Source organism: Anas platyrhynchos, chromosome 4 (assembly GCF_047663525.1).
Source record: "Anas platyrhynchos isolate ZD024472 breed Pekin duck chromosome 4, IASCAAS_PekinDuck_T2T, whole genome shotgun sequence".
Taxonomy (NCBI): Eukaryota; Metazoa; Chordata; class Aves; order Anseriformes; family Anatidae; genus Anas; species Anas platyrhynchos.
In genome coordinates, this window is record NC_092590.1 from 70,242,280 (window position 1) to 70,266,146 (window position 23,867).

General features: G+C 42.9%; 1 protein-coding gene across 7 annotated transcripts in view; it reads right to left on the bottom strand.

The window, feature by feature from the left end:
* MSANTD1 (Myb/SANT DNA binding domain containing 1) overlaps nucleotides 1-23,526 on the bottom strand; it is a 50,647-nt gene extending 27,121 nt beyond the window's left edge. Inside the window, exons 1-3 of one of the 7 annotated variants that reach the window (XM_072037808.1) lie at nucleotides 21,650-23,526; nucleotides 18,931-20,660; nucleotides 7,856-7,948 (exon numbers count right to left, since the gene is read on the bottom strand). In XM_072037808.1, coding sequence (XP_071893909.1) covers nucleotides 7,856-7,948; nucleotides 18,931-18,946 — 109 coding nt within the window. In that variant the 5' untranslated portion in view covers nucleotides 18,947-20,660; nucleotides 21,650-23,526. Of the gene's footprint in view, nucleotides 1-7,855; nucleotides 7,949-8,823; nucleotides 9,175-11,056; nucleotides 11,148-18,930; nucleotides 20,661-21,071; nucleotides 21,293-21,649 lie in introns of those variants that run through there. The other 6 variants (XM_038178057.2, XM_021269994.4, XM_021269995.4 and 3 more) reach the window with 6 other exon arrangements.
* Between the last annotated feature and the right edge of the window lie 341 nt (nucleotides 23,527-23,867).

Here is a 23,867-nt window from a genome sequence, read left to right on the forward strand (position 1 = left end):
CAGCTTATGCTGTCCTAATACCTGTCAGGGAAGCTTAATAGGGGAACAACACGATGCTGTTTGTAAAGGAAGCAAAAAGCTATCCAAACTTCACGGGGTCATGTTACAAAGGCAAAAATAATTTATTCAGACTGAGGAATTACAGTACATGCCTCACAGTCCCTTTCATCAGAGGGTCTACAAGCTAAGTAGGACACACCACAAGGGAAATAAAAGAGTAGGAACAGGATAGATGAGGAGGACAAGTGACAGCAGTCTATTGCAGAGAAAAGGCCATCGCATGGCTGAATAGCTTTTACGTACATCTGAAATAAATGTTTAACGCCTGCAAAGAAGTCTGACAACAGAAATGGAGAAAGCTGGTGGAGGGGAAGGCATACAGGGTTGAGGAATGCAAGCCTGCTTCACAGAGCAGACTTTGATGATTTAAAACTTACAACAAAAGAAGAGGAAAAATGACTATTTCCAAGCAAATGCTGTGGGTCTGTGTGCCAGGTTTCCCTGATGACAGCCCAGGAGGATCATGGTCTGAGAAGGTACAGGGGAGAAGGAGAAAGCTGGAGAGGTCTTTGATTTCATTTTCGTAGGCCACATCTCGTTTGAATTTCTCTGCAATCAGAACATTTCCCAAAAAAATTTTGATCTTGCTGAACTGGCAGATTCTGACCAAAAATAATCTCCTTTGCCTATTTTAGTTGTAACCATGGAAGCCAGCTTTGCACCGATCTTCAGTCAGAGACAGAAGGATGGAGAGAGGCAACGAGGTGAACACAGAGAAGGTGGGAAATGGGGCTTCAGCAGGGTTTTGGCAGTGAGACCAGGAAGCATTAGCACAGCCAAGGGGGAGAACTGGAATTACGTGGAGATTTAAACTGAAGGGAACCCAAGGATCTCACTGCTTGGAGAAACCATGTATAGACCAGTATGTTGGTAGTCATTAGATGAAAAATTACAGTACTAAGATTTTGTTTTCTTTTAAAGTTCAGCAGGGACACAAACACTTATGTTTCAGACCCTATAAGGGAAAAAAATTCCATATATATATATATATATATATAATATATATATATATATAATGTATATATATATATACACACACACAGAGTATACAACCTGGAAAAATGTCCAGGTTGTATACTAAAAACAACTACTCCCAAAGTACTGGTCACTGACAACATACAGAGGCAGATGCCAGACTAGATGGCTTAAAAGTCATGCATGTTTCTAAATTTTCATGCATAGAGGGAGAGACAGGCAATATCCTTTAAAATTTATTTATATAGTACAGGGAGCAAAGACATCAGTTCTATGCTTGTCATACTCCCGGTTCAATTTATAGCAAGCAGAGCATTTCCAAGGTTTGCTTACTCTTAAGAAACCATTTGCAAGTTCTTAGCATATGGAGCAATCCTGCAATATGTAGTAACAGACACACTCCTTTTCTGAAAAGGAAGCAAAAAATCAGATTACAAAGAAAAATCACATAGTTCCCAATTTCCCGAATCTCCCTTGAAAGAAAAGATTTTGGTCCTGCTTACATACAAGGGTTAGTCAGTAAGCCCTCCGGACTGTGTTTGGTTTCTAGCGCATTTTAGCATGCTATGTGCTGGCAAGTGTTTAGTGCATTAAAAACTGCTCCTAAAATACAATGCAAATATTTTTATTTCAGGAGTAAATTCCTCTGAAAACTTGTTCTAAACAGTTCAACTTGGATGTGGACCTTAATCTACCTCAGTTTTGATCTGAGATGCTTTGCAGAGGGGAAAAAAAAAAAAAAAAAAAAAAGCCCTGTTGCACAGAAATCTGTCCTCTGAGTGACATTTCTGCAGCTCAGCAGAAAACCAGCCACGCCATGAAAAAGCAGATGATGGCAGTAGGTTTGACCCTGATTCTGTTGCCTACAGCCTCCTTTCTGCCCCAGCAAGACTTAATGCTGCAGCTGTAATCCCTTGCTAACAGAAGCACAAAAGGCAGCAATAGTTAAATAAATACTTCAGGAGGTTATCAATCCCTTAGAGAGATGCTCATCCCCCAGGTTCAAACAGATGAGACTCGGCCAAGTGCGTTTGGGACTTGCACAGGATTCCAGCTAAGCAAGCTTTTGGTCGTGAGCACTACATCTGTGTTGAATAAATGGGTTCTAGCTTGCTGCTCTTCCAGACAGGAGGGCGGTTTGGGCCCTTTTCCAGCAACCACTGGCCTTGGAGAAACTGCAGAGCAAGTTGCTGGCAATCCCCTGCCAGAAGCCCAGCCTCGCTGCTCAGGGCTTGCTACTGGCTTGGCAGCCTGCTGCATCCACCTAGCTGCCATCTGCATCCCCTCGCCGTCCTCCTGACTCCCTGCCAAAGCCTGCGATGGGAGCAGAGCACAGGGAGGCTCTCAGCCCCAGGTTCTGAAAATAAAAAACATAAAATCACTGATGTATGCCAAGTTGAGGAACACAGGAGTGTCTCCAGCTCTCCTGTGTTGCTGCTTGGGGACCGTAGTTATTTTCCCCTTGCAAAGTTTTGCTCAGCTACATAAGCCCTGCAGAGGAAGGTTTACAGGATTAAAAAATAAAAAATAAAATCTCTCAGATAAAATATTTAGGGCACAGGAGATTTCCATATCAGCTCATAAAAGATTTAAATACTAAAATGTAAGTGGTGTTTTGGGTATTACTGCAAGGCAGCGTCAGGAATGGAAATCCTAGGAAAATGTTTCAACCCGTAAAGTTCAGACAATACTCATAAAATATGTCCTGATCCAAGAGCTGCCAAAAAGATAAGTAAAACCAAACTTGTTGGCTAAGGTGGCTGCTAGTGGAAGTAGAGATCTCACAAAAGGTAGCTGCCATTCCTGGGACAGGCCGACAAGAAGTGCCGGTGACCTCAAAGGCTCTTGATGTCCTGTCACAGGAAATGCATCGGGATTTCAAGGGACCCAAGTGGAAGAATCTTGGGAAGGTCTTGACTTTACTCCCAGCACTGTGCTTTGTTTCAGGAGGGTGTAGTTCCCCATCAAGGAGCTACATGGAGAAGCCGCTATGCCTAGTGGAAACACCTGGAGTTTTTCCACGTGTTTCTATATCATCCCACAGGCCATGCAGCCACACGGCAAGGGAAGTCAGCTCCCTACGGTCTGCATTTGCAAATGCTTCCCCCAGGGGTGACTGCTGCCTTATTTCAGATGATCTATGCAAATTCTTCAGCTCCCAACACAAGGAGAAGCATCTCCAAGACAAACACAATATTGGGAACTTAAGTGCTAGCTCTCGCATCGCGTGATAGGCAGGATGATGAGATATTTCAATGCAGAAATATTTATCACAATACACATGTGATGGCGCTTTTAAGCAGCTTACCAGTGTTTGGAGTCTTATGAGCAGCTCCATTAGGAGAAGACATTAAAATCAGTCAGTTATTTTCTCTGGGGCATTCCAGTCTCACTCCCTGAACATCCTGGAGCGGTCATGTCACCCTCTTGCACCCAACCATGCCCCTCCAGCCAGCCTTCTGCCCAGGGACACCACGTCTCCTCTTGCTGCCTTCTCCATAAGCCTGCACTGCAATTGCTTGCATGTTCCCCATTGACTCCTGCCTTTTTCCAGCTGTTTTCCTTCTTTGTGGCTCTCTGCTCTTTACCACATACGGCTCCACTCCAATCGCTCTCCAGCCACCAGGGCTCAGTTTATATTCCAGCCTTAACATGCTCCTCCGATTTGTGTATCAGCTTCTATTGTTTCAGCTATCACTAAACAAAGGACGGCGTACTCACTTCCTCCCTTGGCCTCAGTGAAATGCTGCCAGCAAACCCATCAGCCCATGGATCAAAGAAATATTTTCTAGCAGTTGCACCCAGGAGTATTCTGGCCAGTCTAACGGCTTAGAGCCTGAGGACGTCATTCTGTCTCCTTCCATAACTCTCCTGAACAAACGCACACCCACAAACCACTTCTGGATGCGAAGTTTTCTACCTCCTACACCAGTTGTCCAATGCCAACAGTGATTTTAAAATCCTCCCTGGCGGTTTTCAATCAACACAGTATTCAGTGCTGCAAACTAGAGGATATGCCTTGAGTAAGTATAGATCTGCATGGGGAAAAAGAACACGATTTGCTTGCATATAAATACCCATTGCAATTTGGGTATTCAGAGTCAGAGGCAAGCAAAGCAGATACAAACAGAAACAGTGTTGATGGACCTACCACCACTCATTCCTCTGCTGAGCAGATCATGCAAGTGAATCAGCAGGATTACTTTAAATTATGGACTAAACGGACACTGTTGTCTGTATCAGATTAGTGACCATTCAGATGACGTTTTTGGCAGCAAAGCTGCTCCAAATACAATTGTGAATAGTAACAAAACTGAGGTGCTAGAGCCAGCTTTCAGTAGTGCAAAGTCTCCCTGTTTCCAGCCAAGCTCCACAGGAGTTGTTCACACCCAGCACAAAGGAGAAGCCTAACCCAGATGTTTCAAGGGAGGGGAACCTAAACCGTATGGAACCCAAAACCGCACAGATGTAGGAGACATGCAGTCTGAAGATGCAAGTGCAGACAAGTTGTCCGAAGGGATTCTGTGGCAGATGTGAATGGCACTGGGGGATTCTTATTTTGTTTCATCCCTAAACATTCAGTTGACAGATTTCTGCATAGCCAGAAGGAGCTCTTTTGGATCCTCATCTTCTAAGCAAATCTTCAATTGCTCAGAAGGCTGGGATTATTTGGTTATATAAAATAGCTTTAATGACTGTAGGGCCAGAGATACTTTTAACCAAAACAGTAACGAACCACCATCTGATAGCAGAGATGCAAGACTAAACAATTTAGAGAAAACCAATCCAACTCACAAGGCAATATCTCATTCTCTTAAATTATAAAAGTGGCCAGTGTTTTTCATTTACTGTGCAAACAGAAAATAATAGTGCATTTCCCACGGGAGGCACTCTTGTGCAGCTGTTTACTAGAAGTAATCAGCCAGCTCAAAAGGACTTATGGAAGTCAGCCTCCTTCTCCCCCCACCTCGCTGTAAAAGTGGATAGTAAAAACTACTTGGACTGGCTTTAGCTCCTATTTTGCTGGGGATTTAAAAAGAGCTCAATAGCCTGATCTGTAAACCTTCCCAACCAAGGGCAGGCCAAGCACGGAGTGCTTCTTGTCAGCATCTCACAAGCCATATAAATGCAAATATTCTTCTCTTCTAACTTACAGCAGCTTGAACATAACATTGATGGTTTTAATGCTTGAACATTCTGTTTATGCTGTTTTTTTCCCCATATTGTCTTTAATGCCCCATAGCAATATTCCAGTGGCTGAAGCCTCTCAAGCAGACCAAAAATGTATAATAGGCAGCAATCTAAAATATTCGATCCAAATGTCGTGGTTTCCTCCATTTGCAACATCTTCCCTTTCTGCGCCCAATGCTTCATGACACCTGGACAGGCAGATTATATTAAAGCTCATGCCTAACTTTTCAAATGATTTCTCATCAAGTCTCAGTGGGAGATAATTGAAGATTTAACTAATCATTCCTTAAGGCCTCTTACGGAGTATTTTATCACTTTTCGTGAATACATTATGAACTTAAGTGAAATGCTCATCCAACAGGACCACTGAACACACGAGCTGGAGTGGCTGGATGACCCAACACGTTCCTAGATGAGGACTTGGGACATCCTCAGTACATGGGAAAAGACAAACCCCTATCTATTTCTTCCATCTGTAAAAACCAGTCCAGCAAAACCACAACAGTAAATGTTTTCCAAAATACCATCCCACCTTTCTGAACAAAAAAAGTAAGTCTGACATGAGCTGTTCTATGTGACATGAAATATTCCTGACTAATTCTCTGATCTTCACTGTCACCTGAAACCTGGAGGACACCACATTGCCCTGCCAAAATGCAGTCACCATAACTCACGTTGATCCCTGCTATAACCTGCTGCCACAACAACCAAACTCTTTCATCAGCCAATCTGCAGCTCCTTTCTTTCCTGACCTCTGATCCATACAGTGCCTCTCTGGGTATCGTACAGAGCTATCAGATAACTACAGCTGACGTCCAGACTCCCCGCAGCCCCCGGGTAAAAGCCATAATGCTGGGTCATGTCAGACCCCAAGACAAAAAAAAAATTAACATGTTTTTTCTGCAGTGTCTAGTAGGGTTAAGGAATAATTTAACCAGAGACAGAAGCCAAAAGAAAGGTTCAAAAAAGGTTTTGAAGTAACAGAAAATACCCCCAGGAATGTCAGAACCAGACATTTTTTTCAGTAATATAATTCAGAGCCCTGAAAGCAGAATCAGATATAACCTTACTAGCATTTCCTTTGACAGAAATAAACATTTTCAGCTTCCTCCTGCAGATTCTTCTGCTGTGAGGTAAAAGAAAATCCATAAGACTGGTCACAATCAATATTGGGAATATTTGGGGAGTATTTTATACATCCCATTACTGTAAATATATTATAAACATTGCACTCTATTCTACTCTGCCTCCATTCACCGCTTTTATCTCATGAACAAGAACTGCTGCGGGCAGGCAACACATGCAAGTTCCTGTCTCAGCATTTAAGATATTGCAGGTGTTATGAGTTACTGGTTTTAAAGTTTCTGGAGTCACTTCCACTTTTAAGATAATTCAGGTATTTCCCACTACTTTTGGCATGTTTCAATATGGGAAAGCAAAATCAGCTTCATTTCAGGTAACTAACAGGTTATAATATTGACATTGCAACACACACAGAAATTTCATTCCCAAATGCCCAACTCTGTATGAAACCATGGTAAAACAGTAAGTAAATCTTCTGATTAAGGTTTTAGTTTACATTTGCCTAGCGTTAATTATCATCAGAGAGCCAACATCTGTGCCACTGCCTATTTATAGGCACACAAACATACATATACACACACACACATTTTGAGTGTGTATACATATACACATAAATATATTATTTTACCTGGCTGCTTTCTAACTAGAAAACAAGTCATGGGTGAGGAGAGGAGGAGACAGCTGAAGGAGGAACGGGCCACTGCCTCGCAGCACAGCCCAAGGAAAGCATGCTACATGCAGAACAGCCCTCAGGAGGCAAAAGAGCATTATACTTTCCCTCCAAAAGTTCAGAAGCATGTTGCATGTCCCTACAGACTCTGCACCGTCTTAAGACAAATCTGAGACTGTCAAAAATCAAAAATATTTCTGGGTGCCACAAGTTGATTTCCTACATGCTGTAGTTTTGCAGAAGAATTGCTAAAAAGAGAAAATATTTTATCTTTCTTTACGTAATATTTTTGTCAGCAAATTCAGCACGTAGAAGGTTGGGGAGACAAAGAGACTGAGTTCCAATACTGGACTGTAGGGAGGCATGTCTACCACATGACACAAAAATGCTGGAATGTCAAGACCGTGAAGAAATGTTAAAAGCCTGTAGCTTTTAACAGCCCTCGCTCTACTAGCTAACATCTCTGATACGGTCCAGTCATGCAGCAACCTCAGAGCCAGTGTGTCAAAAGGAAGCAAATGGGGTTTAAGGACAAAATACCAGTCACTTAAACCATAAAAAAAAATAAATCAGCAATCATCACAGAAAGCAGATATGATGATGTGGGCTTCCCTGTTCGCAAAGTACAAGCCTGTGAAGCGACTCCTTGCAAGGGACTGTGACAGTGACAGCCTCGACTGCCTCCAGCTGAAGAGGAGACAACGCAGCAACTTCTCCTCACTTGGAAATTGCTGACCCAAAATACTCCCCCCTGTTCCTTTGCTCTGCTTTTCAGAGTTGGAGCAGAATGAAGGTACAGGCTCAGGGAAACAGGAGCACACACCTGCACATTTATAGCTTCGAGGTTTTTATGTTATGGAAGAAAAGCATCAGTACCTGCTGTCCTAGGAGCAGAAGATCCTCCATGAGCCTTGAAGTCAATGCAGGACTCGTCGCAGCAGATCACCGACCCGCAGCAGAACTTTGTATCTGGGGGAGAGAAAGTTTGGCAGAACAAGGTGCCATGTGGGGAGGGAAATGAGGAGCAAAGCGAGAAAACATTTCTGAACATCTGAGGAGGAAGGTCAGCCACAATTAGACAAGGCTATTTTGTAAAGCTCAAGATGAGAAGGGTTCAGTTTAGTTTGCAAACACTAGTCTTTCAAACAGAGTGGACAATTATATTCCCCACATTTTGTAGTCCCACCACAAATAACTTGAATAGGGCCTTAAGACTTCAACAACCTCATCCCTGTGTGCTGAAAGCTACTCACCCACCTTAAGCCAAAATGATATAACAAACATCATCATCTACACATCTTACTGCTGCCAGCTAAAGGTCTCTAAAATAGATCCCAACACCACCCAATCCACCAATGGACGTAATTCTTCCTGACCTTTCTCTCATTTACCAAAGTCTTCCATTAGTGAGTTAATGTTCAATGGTCAGCATGTTGTCCTTCAAAGGATAACAAATCATTTTGTAAATGCGGTGGGTCCTGGAGGTACTGTTATCTCTAATTTACACAAGGAGAACCCAGAGACAGCAAGAGAAAAATTTTCAAAAGCTTTTAAATGACTGTGAAACTGAAGTAATTTTCAAAAGAGAATTGGACACTCTAGATCTGAAGTCAACCTTGCACGTCCTTCAGTCACATCTCAAAATTAAACACGTTCTTAGTTCACTTTAATAAAGATCCTCAAAGCCACAGAGGTACCTAAAGAGTATCATAACGGGAAATTATTTCCAAGTCTAAGATTCAGAATTAGACACGACTTCTCCCCTCCTCCAAGAAAATAACTGATAAGGTGCCTAAGAGTCCACAGGAACACAGACTTTTCACCAACAGAAGGTATTTGGGTACCTCAAGTTTTCTTCCTCCATGCTGAGATCCCACCATTTTGGCTGAGCTGAACCTCTTAGCACTTATACGCGTGGAAGCCCACTTGAGATGGGGAAGTCGTGAGCATGGCTAACGCTCCTCACCGCGTCTCCAGCATCGGTTCCAGAGAGCAGCTGCTCTGATTTTCATTTAAAGACATGGCTGGAGGAAGAGGGAGTGGTTGGGGTGGCATGAAAACAGCACCCGCCGCCAGGGCAAGGTGGTTGCAACCTCTCCCTGCTGAGAGAAGTGCTGGGTTTGGACTCTGCCTCCAGGGCCGGTTTTGATTTCTAGCCAGTGCTGTTTTAACGCAAAGCGTGTAGTAAGCAGCCCGTGGAATAGTGCCAGATACCTGCTCCCCACCTCCGTTCAGGGGAGGTCCCTAGCGGTAGGCCGCAGTCAGGCTCCCACTTGCTTCTCCTCTCTGGCTCTGCGAATCCTCTCAGCACCATGGCACAACTTCAATAGGAAGGGCTGAGAGGTTGCCTACAGCCTGGGAAGGGACAGGTGGATTTGAATATCCCTTAGGAGAAGGAGGACCCAAACCCGAGTTCGACCACTTCTGAGAGAAGAATTAAAACCATTACGTTATTATACGAAAACCACCACACCAGTTATTTGTATCTTAAGCAGCGAGCACAAGGCTGCGAGCCGAGGCCTCAGCAACAGGGCAGGTTTGACTCCCCCGGCCGGGTTTGGAGCTCGCAGTGTGGGAGCTGCTCGCGGGATGCAGCATGAGAGCTGGGGAATGGGGGGGAGAAGGGCACCCCGGAGCCCTAGCAGGCACCAGTGCAGAGAACTCAAAGGAGAAGTACTGGGAACAAGCATGGATGCACCAGGAACTCAGGGGGTACTGTCCAGAGGGTGGAAGCTGTTAGACAGGAACACGGAGACAAAATAGAGGTGCAGTCTCAAGTGCCAACAGCCTGACAAATGGTAATCGGTGACTACGGCAGTCAGTCTTGGCTCTACAGCTCCTGCAGGAGCTCCAAGGATGCCAAATCTACATGAGGCAGGCGGATTTGGGCACGCTGAGGAGGTGAAGCTGGAGTTTTCGTTAAAGGAAAGGAGAGGGCACACCACAGCCTAAGAGGCATCGCACCAAGTTTTAGAGAGTGAATGGCAAGGCAGTGCTCTTAAAACAAGGGAACACCACTGGGCAGTCAGATTGGACACCTCGTTTTTGTATTCTGAATTAAATTCAGGCTTTTCTCTTATATAAACCTAGTGGGACAGATGTCCAAATGCTGTAAGTCAGTGTCACCCTCTTGAAATCACCAGAGTCCTAACCTATAATTTAGGATCAAAATATAAAACTAAAATCTCATCTATCATCCCCAAAGTGCTTTTAACCCTGAATTTTCTAGTGTTTAAGATGAGGTTAAAAACAGCCTAAGCTTCCTGACTGTTAAGTAGATCAAAACTCTAGTCCAATAAGCTATTGAAAGTTTTTATAGTTTTACCCTAGTCTATCTTTCTGCACCCTCTTCAGCCTCCAACTAAACGAGTTTTGCTAAAGTTAACTAAAGGATTTCTTACAGGAAATTTTGGAGTAGCTGTTAACCATTGTGTTTCTATCACAAACTAGCACTGTAAAGTAACAGCTCATTCTAAGTTTAATTGCTATAAAATAGCATGTTTGTAATTAAAGAGCATGTATATGCATGTGTTTTTAAATACTCTGAGCATGTTTTTCTTCAATTTTGTTGTTTCTTCCAATTCTTTAAATATGTATTTGAAAAAAGTGGAAGGACAAGTAGCACTTTTTGAAGCTGCAAGTAAGCCATTTGAGAAAACGAACATTTTAAACTCACTGAAATGTACTAATGATAAAAATAGAAGTTATGTGGTACAAAAGTGACACTTTTTGATGAAATAGGGGGTATTTTGCTCTAAATAGGGATAAATGAGCAGGCTTGGTAAATGGAAATATTTGCAATTCATTTCAGACATTTGTCAAGATAATTTTGTAGTTAGGTGTGCATAAGAGCTGCAGAATTGGTTTCAGCTCTCTTTCCTCCAGGAAAAGAAAGTCTGACACAAGATTTTGACTTAGATTTCATACTGACCTCAGCAATATAGTCATTAGTTTCTCCAACATCATTAAAATTGAGCAGCAAGCACCCCTAAACCTCCTCCCACAAAATAAGAAAGTGACAGCTAAAATTCTACATTGTTCCACACCAGTGATTTTTAGACAGAATTTCCCACTCACCTTAACAAGGTGATAATTTAAAAATCTCTGCCAAGGAATACAACCTCCTCACTGGATTCCCACAAGGCTGAAGACACCTGCTGGTAGAGTCTAATATCCTGTAATCTACAGCATCAGAAAATGTTCGGGAAATTTGTATTAGGCAAAAGTACACAGTTGTACAGAGATTAAATTCCTTGGGGATCTTTTTTATTCTATGGGAAAAAAAAAAAAAAAAAAAAAAAAAGTGGATCCTACATTTTAATAACACTGAGCACAAGGACACAAACATATGGTCCTTCCAGCCAAGCTCTGGATGGCTAGAAGAGAAATACCATATGGGCTGTATCTTCACTGACTTGCTACAGGCATTTTTTTATTTTTTATTTTATTTTTTTAACATTTGGAATGGTTTGGAAGCCTTACAAAGTTTAGCCTTGGTTTTGCCATTTGGAGAGCAATGCTAGCCCATCCTGCTTGCACTACCCACGTTATTTAACTAAATATCCAAAAATTAATTATAAAACATGCCAATACACCATGTGCTCTTCCAGTAGGCGCTACTATCCAGCCCCAAGAGATAGTACCACCACCACCACTTCTTTGTTTAATGCTTAACAAGGTATCCTTGGCCTATTTCCCTCCTCGTCTTTCAGATCTCACAGTCAATATTCTTCATCTGTGGCACTGCATTAGAGCTCACCATTAAGTCTTAACACTTTGGCATTAGCTGTTTTCTCAGATCCACTACCATCATTCTCCTAAAGCAAAGAGTGAAGCAAAGATCACATAATAAAATCTACACTCTTGAGTTGCACTGCTGCAACAGCCATAAGCCTGTACCTTCATGATAGCCTACATCCTCTCAGGGGATACGTTCTTGGTGCAACATCTATTCACATCAGCAATGAGACTGTCAATTCCATGGTGGTGAAATACAGCCAAAATCTGAAGAAATATCACCTCAAGACTTCTGTCTAGTTTAGTCATCAAAGATGCTTCACACATGCACAAGATCTGGTGCTGGTTGCAGACCTCTATAGCCCTAAGGACCAGAAACTCCAAATTAAGGCTAAAAACAACAACAAACAAACAAAAACACGGCACCTACTCAGTTTTAAAATATGCTGAAAGCCAGCACCCCCAGTCTGTAGTCAGAAAATAGAAAACAGGGTGGTTCATCAAGATGAGTCTGGCCTCTGAAACTAATGCGTCAAGCTCCAAATTTGATTTGATCTAAATAGATGACTTTTCTGGGACTGGGGATCCCTAAGATAAATCTGTGTGCTTAAAGAAGAAACTCTATGAAATGCCCAACCCGACAATGTCTTCTCCATGGATCAGGGCTATCTCAGCTCCTGTCTTCTGACATGTTCATAGCCTCACAGCTGGAGACTGATCAGAGCCTTCTCAACAGTTCCTCTGACTCCCAGAGGAGTCTCTGAGATGCGTTTATTTTAATAGTACAGACATAAACTGGTTAGGAGAATCACTGAAGGCATCTACCACTACTTTGTGATGCATTTTGAGAAGCTGGCAAGCAAGAAAATAACATGCAGCAAGCAGTCAAAATGAAGAAACTTTTTTTCCTTCATGTTACAAATTTTGGCCAACTTAAAATAGACATCCTCAATTAAAATTATATCCCACTTCAAAATGATAGTGGTCTAGTTATGATCAAGTCATCTTTGTGCAGACTTGATTTTTACCGTGAAAAATAAAATAATGTAGTCTGTAAGGAAAATTAATATAGCAAAAGAAAGAACCCAATTGTATCTAGATGAGGAATTTTGTCAGCAGTTATTTTGCTGTATAACAGAACTTAACCGTGAATCATTTAATTCCTCTCTCCCAAGGATTACAGGTGGTATAAACAAGAACAGCACAGTTATCTACTGAAACATGAGCAGAGTTTAACAAGTTTATTGCATTCAAATCAGACAGAAGACACGATTCTGTAGCAGCATTTGAGATATATATGAATACGTATGACAGCACCAGCAGCAGTGGAGGACTGAACACTGTGCCCACATGTATCCTTTCCAATCCTGTGTTTAAGTTCTCCTCTAACAGAAGCCACGGGGTATCTATGACCACTCTTGCAGCTTTTCTGTGTACCATTTCTGCTTCTGCTGAATTCAAGGCAGTTATCGCACAGTGCAACAATGGGGTTTATCACAGATTTACACAATCTAATACTTTTTTTTTCTGTGAAATCTTTAACATCCTATTTATCTTCTTGATCACTACAAATGATTGAACTGATATTTTCCAAGGACAATTCACAATGACAAAGTTACTTTTCCTGAGTGGTTTCATCTCCGTGGATGCATAGGTACAATTCTTTTCCACTTAATGCATTACTTTGCAGTTGTCTAGATTGGGTGAGAAAATGGAAAATAATATTCAGTCATTTTCATGGACAGTTTTAATTTTGACTACCTTAAAATATTCTTGCAGGTAAAGCCTGTCATTTCTCCTTTTCTTCTGAAACATTAGCAGATAACTTAACAGTAAAGATATCAACAGGGACTCTTGTAGTAGTGACTTCCCTGCATTTGGAAACTGATGATTCAGTGCCTGCCCTCTGGTGTTGTTTTTCATTGCTTTGTTTGTTTTTAAAACTTCTAGCCAATTAGAACCATAACCAGTTCGAAACTGCAGGGACATTTTCCCTTTTATTTTATTTTACCCTTGAAAACGTAGGGGTTTTGACAGCCATTAGTGAGGGACTTTGCAAGCCCAACTATACCTTACCAACTGAATCACCTCTACCCATGGGCTGCTGGGCTTCAAAATACACAGATTCATGACAGCTTCCTTCTGCAAAATCCATTTTGACATTTACCCAACATATCATATTTACTCCGCAAATTCAAGTCTTCATTTTCGTTTTCATAAACTTGCCCAAGGAAGGTTAGATTCACCACTGTACACAGCTCCTTAGACTTAGACATCACATTTGCCACCTTCACTTGCCACAGCAATTATTTAATTCATATCAAACAACACTGTTTGACAACTCCACATTTGGGACTCTTGGGTGGCTACCATGGATACCACCTATTTTTATCTATAGCATTATGCATTTTATCAGTTTGTTCTAAACCTGTTCTGCTGACACTTCAAATTAAAACAGTTTTTAGACTCTTTCAGCTACCAAAATGCTCCAGAAGAGAACTCTCTCTAAGATCCTTTATAATGAACAGCAAAGCAAAGATTTATTTAGCCTTTCCATAACAACCCTATGTTCTTTGAGTGTTCTTATTACTCTGCAATCACTTATTAAGCCTCCAGATTGACAGGCTTCCTACTTTTCATGTGTTTGAAGGGGGTTTCTTATTGTTTCTGAGAGTTTGGCAAGTTGTTCCTCAAAATTGATTTTATGGCCTTGTTTAACTTGCCTTTTTAACTTGACAGGATGTATGCTCTTTTCTATTTCCGCTGTTCAAATATGACCTCCAATTTCTGAAAGATGTCTTTTGACTTCTAACATCTCTCTGCTCTTCCATGTAACAATACCAGCTTTTCAGAGAGTTCTGCTCAAGCCTTTTCATAGAAGAAAGATACACGCCTTCTTGAGCTCATATGATGTCTTCTTACTGGCTTCATGTTCTCTGCAAGTATCTCACTGTTTTAGCTGTTCCTTTTAACCACAAAATGGCAAGAAGCATTCCACACCTTAAATTTTGTTGAGCAGATTTTTTTCATTTGCTGGAGCCAAGAAAATTGTGCTTGTCCTGGTCCAGTCACATTACTCTGGGTTAAAACAAGTGCTTTTTCCTATTAAGCAAGCTGTTTCACTCTGATCCATCACTTTCACTGTTGTCCCTTACATCAAGTTCAGTCTCCTCCTCTCCTAAAGCTATCATTACTGCCCTTGCTATTTCTCCTCTTCGTCTGCAGGCAAGGGCCTTCTTCCCTTGGAGTTCACTGAATACACTCTTGATAACAAGCGTCTCAAACAAATACAGTTCTCTCTTCCAAATAAAATTGCTCCATTTGCCAAGACAAGAGGAGCTCATATTTCCAAAACAGAGTCTGATTTTTTTTCTCTGATTTTGTCAGCCTGTGTTTTGATACAGAGAATTTTCCAGGTGGTTTTAGGACCATGTTTCAGTCACCACTCTGCAATAATGCTAATTATGAGCACACTCACCACCACCATCAACACACCCACCTCCACATCTCTGAGATAAGAAATGTATTCCCCTAACCTTATTTTTTCTTTGTTTCCCACAAAAGTGCTGGAGTTCCCTGGAAGGACAATTTCTTGACAATTTCGTTATAGTTTGGATGACAAGCCTAAGAAGATTAGATTCTGTAATTTTTTATTATTATTATTAAAAAAAAAAAAAAAAAGACACTGTAAGGGGAATCACTGACACAGATGACTGATTTTCATCCAGGAGATTCTAGCATTGTTCCACTATCTCATGCATTTATTAGGATTTCATTTCCTTCTGGAGCCTCAAGGGAAATTTCATAATCAGCACACCTGGTATGTATAGTATAAATAATTAAGGGGATGCCCTCTCTATGTAGAAAGGCTGTTCTGCTGTAAGAAATGGCCTGGATCACAGATTCATCAGAAAAAAAGAATTAGGGCTATGAGATACTCTCCATTTTCAGATTCAAATGTCTCACAAACACCGAACTGGAGAAAGTCAGGACTCTACGCAATCTATAGAGGAACGTACTCAATCAGTGTATTTATGAGTTATTTCAACATTATTCTTTCTACACTGTCAGCATAGATGGTACTTTATCACCATTTATCTATCCCAGGGTATAATTTATTGCTTGCCTTAACAAAAAGATCATGACACCAATTTAGCTTACAGTCACATTAAGAAAAATACTTTATGTGACAAATTTGGCAATAACCCAGCACTATATAAACTGGTTTGATGACAAAAAACACTTAAGGCAAACCACGTTAAAGAAGACAGATAACAAGAAGCCCTGCATACTTAGTTTTATTTTGAAATTGGCAAGAGTTGCTGCTACAGCCCAAGCTGGAGTCTTCTTTGGAGCTTTTTACCCTGGACATAAAGAGCACTGAAGCCCTCAGTCTGGGCCTTCTAGGAAGCACAAAATACATTACCCCATGTGGACAAAGTGGTCAATACTTCTCTTGCACTGCAGGTCATGCAAATTCATGTCTGATGACTCCCAGTGACACGTTGGTGGCACCTGCATAATTTTGATCTAAAAAGGGGTCGGTCTGTTTTACCTTTTTGAGGGCAGAGCAGCTGGAGAAGGATTTTATATCCAACAGCTTTCACTTAGGTGCTTTGCATCTTTCTCTGTTTTATTATCAGAACCCTTTGTTCTGAATTCTTCTTTCTGCTCCCTTTGATTAATTCCTTTCTTTAATCTGTTTAATACTTAAACTACAGATCCACCCACTTAACTGTTTCTTCTCTCCAAACAAAAACTTAAGTTCTACTTTAAAGATTCTAAAAAGTTCTGTCATAAGAGTGTGCTTCACTTTAGGCTGCCATCTGCAACTTGCGATGTTAAAGTATGGCACACTGAGTTTTGCAGATAAAAGAGGTTAAATAGTTCACTTAAATATGCCTCTGTGATTTGTAACTGAAACGTATTCAAACACTGAGATTTGCTAACCATCATTGCTTCCATTTTCCAACACATTAATTGGATGTCGGCAGTCAGACCAAGAAGTTCAGCTTTTCATAAAGGGCTCTGTTCTAAATTCTGATGACTTTTTTCCAGCTTAAAAACCCTAATGACTAATCTTTGACCAAAAGATTAAATTTTAAATTAACAAAACCATGCAAACATGCACTTGTCATTATGCGAACATACTCCCACCCTTTCAACTTGCTCGGTTACCTTATGTCCATCTAAGAGCTTGCACATTTTTCTAAAGCAATCAGATTTGAAAGACCTAGGGCTAATTAAATCCATTGCTATTAATGTGAGCAGGCCATGTTTCAATAGGTTACGAACCAAAGCACATTCATTAGTGGAATTTCCACCTTTCTAAAAGCCTGATACTGTGGTTGGATCTGTCCAGGCAGCTCCTCACACCTATATGTTGCTGTAAGGGACTCTGCTGGGCTGCACGAACACTCCTGCACAGGTCCTCTAGAACCAGAGTCATAAAACCTTTCAGACATAGCTTGGGAAGCATCACAGGATTGTGTTAGCTCTCTTAAGACTACTAAAAAAACAGCAACTCATCTTTATCTTCAAAGTTAGTGTGCATCAGTCGCTTCAAGACCTTACCTGTCAATGTAGATAAAGAAAAGCAGGAAGCAGTTATCGCATCCTGTGCTAAAATTCAGTATTTGATTTCAGTGCTGCCCTTTTCTTATCCTACCCAGAGCAGGAGAATACAAGTGATCAGATTACCTGACCCAGTTTCAGAACCCTGAGAAAAAGTGGATTTCAGCTGAGAAAAAAAAAGCAGTAACAGAAGGGCTCTGGACACGTCTGAAGGAGAAGCCTGCTAGTGAAGCTTCACAAGCTGAGCAAAATGTTTTCCCCTCTTTGAGAAGCAAATGTGTGATTTGAAAGTCTGTATAGAACAGATTCACTTCCGTGGGACAAGAAATTGGCAACTTCAGGTGTTTTGTGAAACCTGTAAGACTTACCTTTCCTCATCTGCATGCTTCACCCACTCTGGCAGAAACTTGTACAACCATACCCTGCTCCAGCGAGCAAATCAGCTTTCCCTACAGAGCCACTAACACTAACGAGTGCTCTAAGTGCTCCCTGGCTGCAGGGACTAAGGGGTTAATTCAACTCACAGGCATACATTAAACCATGCTAAGAGCATTCCACAGAAATACCATCCCGAAGCCAGCAGCTAGAAGGAATAGCTAACCTTACATACGCTCTGTCTGGGCAACAGACAAGTACACTTGCTTTTTAAACTCAGCTTCATTGGGGCACTGGCAAATGCCTAGAAACCCGTGGGCATGGAAAATAAGCAGTTGTGTGGACAGCTGCACCGAAGAATCGGAAAGCGATTCACGCAGCGTTAGCTGTGGAAGTTGTACTTTGCTTTAAGCAGACTCATTTCGAGATTGCACCACCTGTCTAAAAGAGAAAATATTTCCTCGTTTATTTTAAAAGCTGAGGTTCTGCCCCCTCCTCTTTGCACGAGCACACCATATAGACACACGGGAGAATAAAGAGCCCACAGTCCTAAGTATCCTAGATATTGATCTGCATCAGGCTATATAAAACAGCAGTATTAGCAGTCTCTAGGGAGTTTGCTGTAAAAGCAATTGGAACTGCAATTAACAACAGCACATCTTAGGATAGGGAAAGACTTATAACTAGAAGCTAATTAGGAGGGCAAACACTGAAGCTTGTTAGCTGAGATGCTAATGAGAATTATACTTGAGTGGCAGCAGCCTAGCTATTCAGAGTTAATTAGAAACCTCAGCTGATAGTATATTGCTCTTAAGAGCTTTCAAAACAAACAACTGGAAAAACTGTCCTGCAGCTAAGGATCCAGCCTGCCACGTTGGGTAATTCATGGGCACAGGGAACAGCCAGGAAATTACACTCAGCCATCATGGTAATTTAACAGTACGTGGAAAAGGCAAAGGGAAGGGGGTTTTGTAGGAGCTGCCTGTCCTCGTGGCTTTCAATGACAGTTTTGTCAGCCTGTGGTGAGCCCAGTGCTCAGGACACGCTGCCACATCCAGCATCACTCACAAAGCAGCACAGGCCATGGGTTGCTCTCCCTGTGCCTGCTGCCCCCCGGGCACGGGCATGTTTGACTCTTTCCCCACTTTGTGCAGCGAGGAGGTAAAAAAAATATTAATAATAGGAGTAATAAATCAAGGCGCTTCGAGGGAAAAAGCTGTTAAACGTAACATGGCAGCAATGCGGATCGTGAAGCGTGGCCTTACCTGGGCTGAGTTGCATGGCTGGTTCCTGCTCTGAGCAGAGCCAGGGAGGCAAGGCAGAGGGGCTGCGTGTTTAAATGTTTCCTCTGTGCCTGATTGGAAGCGCAGGAGCCAGTCAGGGGCAGGGGAGAGGCTGCTAAACTCAAAGTAGGTTGATTGTTTCAGGAAAAGAGTGGATACTGGAGAACCTGCAGACTGGTTTGCAGCGAGCTGCAATATGTGGAAAGGGTCGAGTGTCACACGGGAGGGAAAAGGCAGAGGAACCGAGGGGATTTTCAATCTCACCCAGGCCCTGTTTGCATTAAAATTTGTGGTGATTTAAGCAAAATCTGGATTTGATTGTATTTATTGAAACCAATCGCAAACCCATGTGGACACTCTTGAACAAACTCTGATTTCCAAAAGAATATCAACGAATTTCAGACTTCAGCTGAAGCAGTGAGAAGAGCATCCACCAATGGTTTTGCACCAGCGTAATTAAACAGATTTCAAAGTACAACTTGAGCTAAACAAACTTGGTGCAGATGTGACCTGGCAGCCACTGGCAGATAGTGAGCAAGGAGAGGAAGCTTTGCATGCCAAAATGTCCCTGCAAGAGCCAGTATTTGTAAATGCACCCTCACGAGAGCAGAAAGGTGTGAAGGTACAGAGCACTGAGTGGACACTAAGATATACAATCCATACAGCCATCCCTGTCTTAACACAAAAAATCCCACTGCATAAGCAGTATTCTGAAGCGACAAATTTACCTCACTAAAGCTTTGGGAACCATCCTCTTCACCCGCTGCTTTTGAAGCAGAGTCAGGGATTGCGGTTATTCAGGTTTAACAGGACTTGTGAACACTGGCTGCAGCTAGAGGCAAAATTCCCCGAACACCAAAGCAACATAGCTCTGGGATTGACCACACACTTCATTCAAGAATTGTCCCAGCCACAAGCCTGGGCTCAGGACACGGGACATGAAGACCGGGGTAGGCCTGGCAAAGGCCCATGCGCAAACCCAGGCCCGCCCAGGGCCCAGCGGTGGCCAGGCCCCTGGCTGGTGGATCACCTGCCAGGGGGCTCCTTGTTCGTCCACATGGCTGGCTGCTATGCACACTACATCTATAGCCAATTGATGACTCAAATCAGGCAAAAAAGAGGGAAAAAAAATAAAATTGGAAGATTCGCTTGTAGGGAACTAAGGGTGTTGTAGACAGTGATACCTGGCAGGCAGTCCTAGCAGGCTGGCTTAGGTCCTAGATGCAATCCAGCCAGAGATCAAAGGGAGCTGCCTTCATCTCCTTCTCAGGGTTTATTCCTTCCACCACCACCCCCATCACTTAGTACTTCTGGTAGGTTTTCCCCATATCAAAGACCGCTCATACCAAAGAATTTGATGAAAGCAGCCTTCCCAGAGCTGCAGCCCCAGCTGGAAACAAACTGGGGCAAGGCTGTAGGTGCTGCCAGGGTTTGCCTTGCTGACTGCAAGCACAGACAGCCACAGGCCCAGCTCGGATTTGGTCATGGAGACATTTGTGTATTTTCTCACTTCTTTCTTCTCATCCTCCCTCTGTGAGGGCCCCAGTGCCTGTGGAGGCAGGCTGAGGGTGTCTGTGCAGGACAGCAGTGTCAGGCTGTGTGGCTTGTAGGCTGTGGCTTCTCCAAGGAGTGCTGGGCAGTGCCCAACATGACGATGACAAGCTTGTAACTCTATTTTATCAAGGGTCATCTTCACCAAACTGAGTAAGAGCCTGGAAGAGAATTTGCAGTTTACAGAAATTGCTTAAGAGGAAAAGATCTTCTGGTGAGCACCTGTCTGATTCCCCCATGCGTTCAGAAGGTCTGTTTAGCTAAGACCAAGCCTTTCTCACAGATTAGCAGGGTGATTTTCTGTGGTCTGCCCACTGACCACATTTTCAGCCTCTGGGGAAAACACAGCAAAATTGGGTTCTCTGGATACTTTTTGCTGCATTGCTGAGCGATCTCCTTTCTTCCCAAACACAGCAATCGCTTTGCTTTCCTATCAATTCAGGAGGGCGAGATACAGTCTTTTAACGTCTTAACAACCATGTGCTATTCCCAACTCATTACATACGCTGAGTTCACTTCTTCCCTCAGCAGGGATAAATGTACAGCTCTAACCCTGAATTTCGTCTGTTTACCTTCCCCTGGCTGTGATTCTCTTTCAGTATGCCCAGCTTCACGCTGCCTCACACGCAGCATCCAGCTCAACAGGAGCTCAATTCCCCTTTCAGGCTGATGATCCCCTGCTGCAGCGGTATCACCTCCCCCCATGAAGGATTCCTCCGTGCTGTCCCTCCTCTCCTGGCTCACACCACACACCTGCTTGCAAACTAGCATCATCTGTTACACATTTTTACCTCTTTCCCCCACCCCCTCCTCCAAACAGAGCTGCTGCCTGGCTTGCACTGCAGCTCCCTGGGGATCAGTCTTTTAGCTCCGCAGGACACACTGCCCCAGGTCTCTGGCTTGTAATGGTTTTAATTTTTTATCATGCTCACAGCACTGCCTGCTGTCTCTATGTTTTCATACGCACTGGGGAATTTCTTTTGCTTGGCAAACGTTCATGGGTTTATCAGGATTATTTCTGGGTTTTCTATTAATGGGTTTTCTAGTAATGCCTCTGAACTTAGTTTGTTCTAATTCATAGGCTGATCTCTCACAACTGACATAATACCCTCAAATTGCAACACTGTACCTTTAATCTTAGATCACTTACCAGTCCTCTTTTTCTTCTGGCAAGGAAAAATAAAAGAAAAAATAAGAAGTATCAGGAGCAGAAGTCTCTCCTTTGTTGAAGCCTTTGGCCTTGGCTCAAGGCGGCTTTCACAGCAAAGTCCTGGGGTTCCCTGGAGGACTTGCATCAAACCCCACTCGCTGCTGCCACCTTGGCTCTGTGCCCTCCAAGCTGTATCTCAGTTTCTCTCTGCTCCTTCCTTCCCTTTGCATTTAAGTTTTTGGTAGCCAAATACAGCTGTTGTATTCCATGGGTGAGGACTAAGGGAACTTTCAGCCTAAAGGAACTAGTAAGTCCATGAGGCTGTTTTCCATATTCCGTGAATTATTTGGGTTTGGTTTGTTGGTGTATCTGTTACCTAAACAATTTGTACACAGTTTTAAATGAGTAGGTTTCAGCTTTCACCTGCATTGAGTAGTTCTGTGCTTTCTGTGTGACCTGTAGCCCAGGCATGCCTGCTTTTCCAAAACCCCTGCATAGCATTTACTTTGTCCCTTCTGTACCACAATAACACCATTGTTCATTTTTCATTTGGTGTGGTTGCACCGAGCTTACTCTTTTCTCCCACATCACATTGAGGAATCCTCCGTAGCCCCACATCACTGCATCCCTGAGGAGTGCAAGTTGCAGAAGTGTTGCTGCCAGCCATACCTGCAAAACCTCATTGCCCAAGTCACTGCTTGGGTCTCCATGCAGTGCTTAACATCTTCACGTGCTTTCCTTGTCTGCTGACTTTGCTGTGATTGCTTTTACTACAGTTTTGCAGAACATTAAACTTCTCATTGCTTTTTGTCTCTTCTTCTTTGCATCTTGCCTTTGCACAAGCATCAGTGGATATCTTTCAATCTGTTTCTCATTATGTCTCTGAGCTAGCTCTCAAATTCTCCTTGCTTGCATACTTCCTTTGCAGAAGCTTTACATATGTCCTGCAGGCTCTGGGAGACGGACAGGAGCATCTGTGCATTATAATCTGAGCAGAAGAAAGTTGTCTGTGCCCATGCCCTACAAAAATAAGGAACAACTGTATTTGTGCAGGGCTGAGGCAGAGCCAAGCACCCTGCTTCGCACTTGGGGGGCTCGGTCTGGGCTCAGCACAGCAATGGACCTGCTCAACGTGACTGCTGGGGCTCCCATCTGCCCAAACGATGTCTGTAGAAACGCAGCCAGGGTCTTCCAGGAAGCCCCACAGAGGTGAACCAGCTTACAACACATTCGAGTCCCCTCCAGCATCCTCACTCTGCTTCTTTTTGTTCCCATTACTAAGCATTACCGAGTCCATCTTCAAAGACTGGTGAGCATCAGCCATTGTGCGCAGCTTGGCCATGTAACGAGCTGTAATTTTTCCTGATTCTTGGTAATACTTGTCAATACTTTTCCTATTAAACCTCATTAGAGCAGTTTTTCCTTCATTTTTCAAAAATAGCATTTTACCTTATCTTGGCAAGTCTGCTCTTGTTCCTGTCCTAATCCTGAAAGCATATTGCTCGTTACCCTTAATGTAATACCCGTCTACTCTTACTTTGCTTTTCCTTTTTTATTCATGTCTGGCAGTGTTGTAGTTTTCCTCCTGTAAGCTGAATAAAGCCCAGCTTCTGCGCCCCTTTCTTTCCATACGTGTCCAGCCAAGGCAGAGAACCCAGGAGCCCTCACCATCCCCTCTGCTCACAGAGTGATTCTTCATTTCTGATGGCATCCACCTGCTGCAGCCAGCTCATTCCTGCCACTGGCACAGGCACAAAAAGGCAGCAGCTGAGGAGCAGCCCTGCAGTTTTATTCTTTTGACTGAACACTTCTTAGCCAAGCCCCAAAATGAGAGCCCTCTCTCTCCAGCACGCAGTCCAGTTGCAGCCCTCCCCATCAGTGTTCTCAAACACTTCTGCCTCTCTCCTGCAAGATATCCCATACTGGGAAAATAAACAAACAAACACAGTGCAGAAGGTACGTGGACATCCATCACAATTAAAGGCTCTGTAAGCACCTAATAAAGAAACACCCCTTTGGCATTTAAACCCGAACCAAAGGGCAGCTAACAGCAGCTAATAACAGCTTGGGTGTTGCTGCTTCAGCCTGTTAAGACCGTGATTGCTTTTTTGCCCTGCTATTCTAAATATAAGTCTGCGTTTCAAGTAAAAAAAAAAAAATCACAAGGAGTTTTATAATAATTGGGAAAGCTTTCAGGTCCCATCTGAAAGGAGTCCTT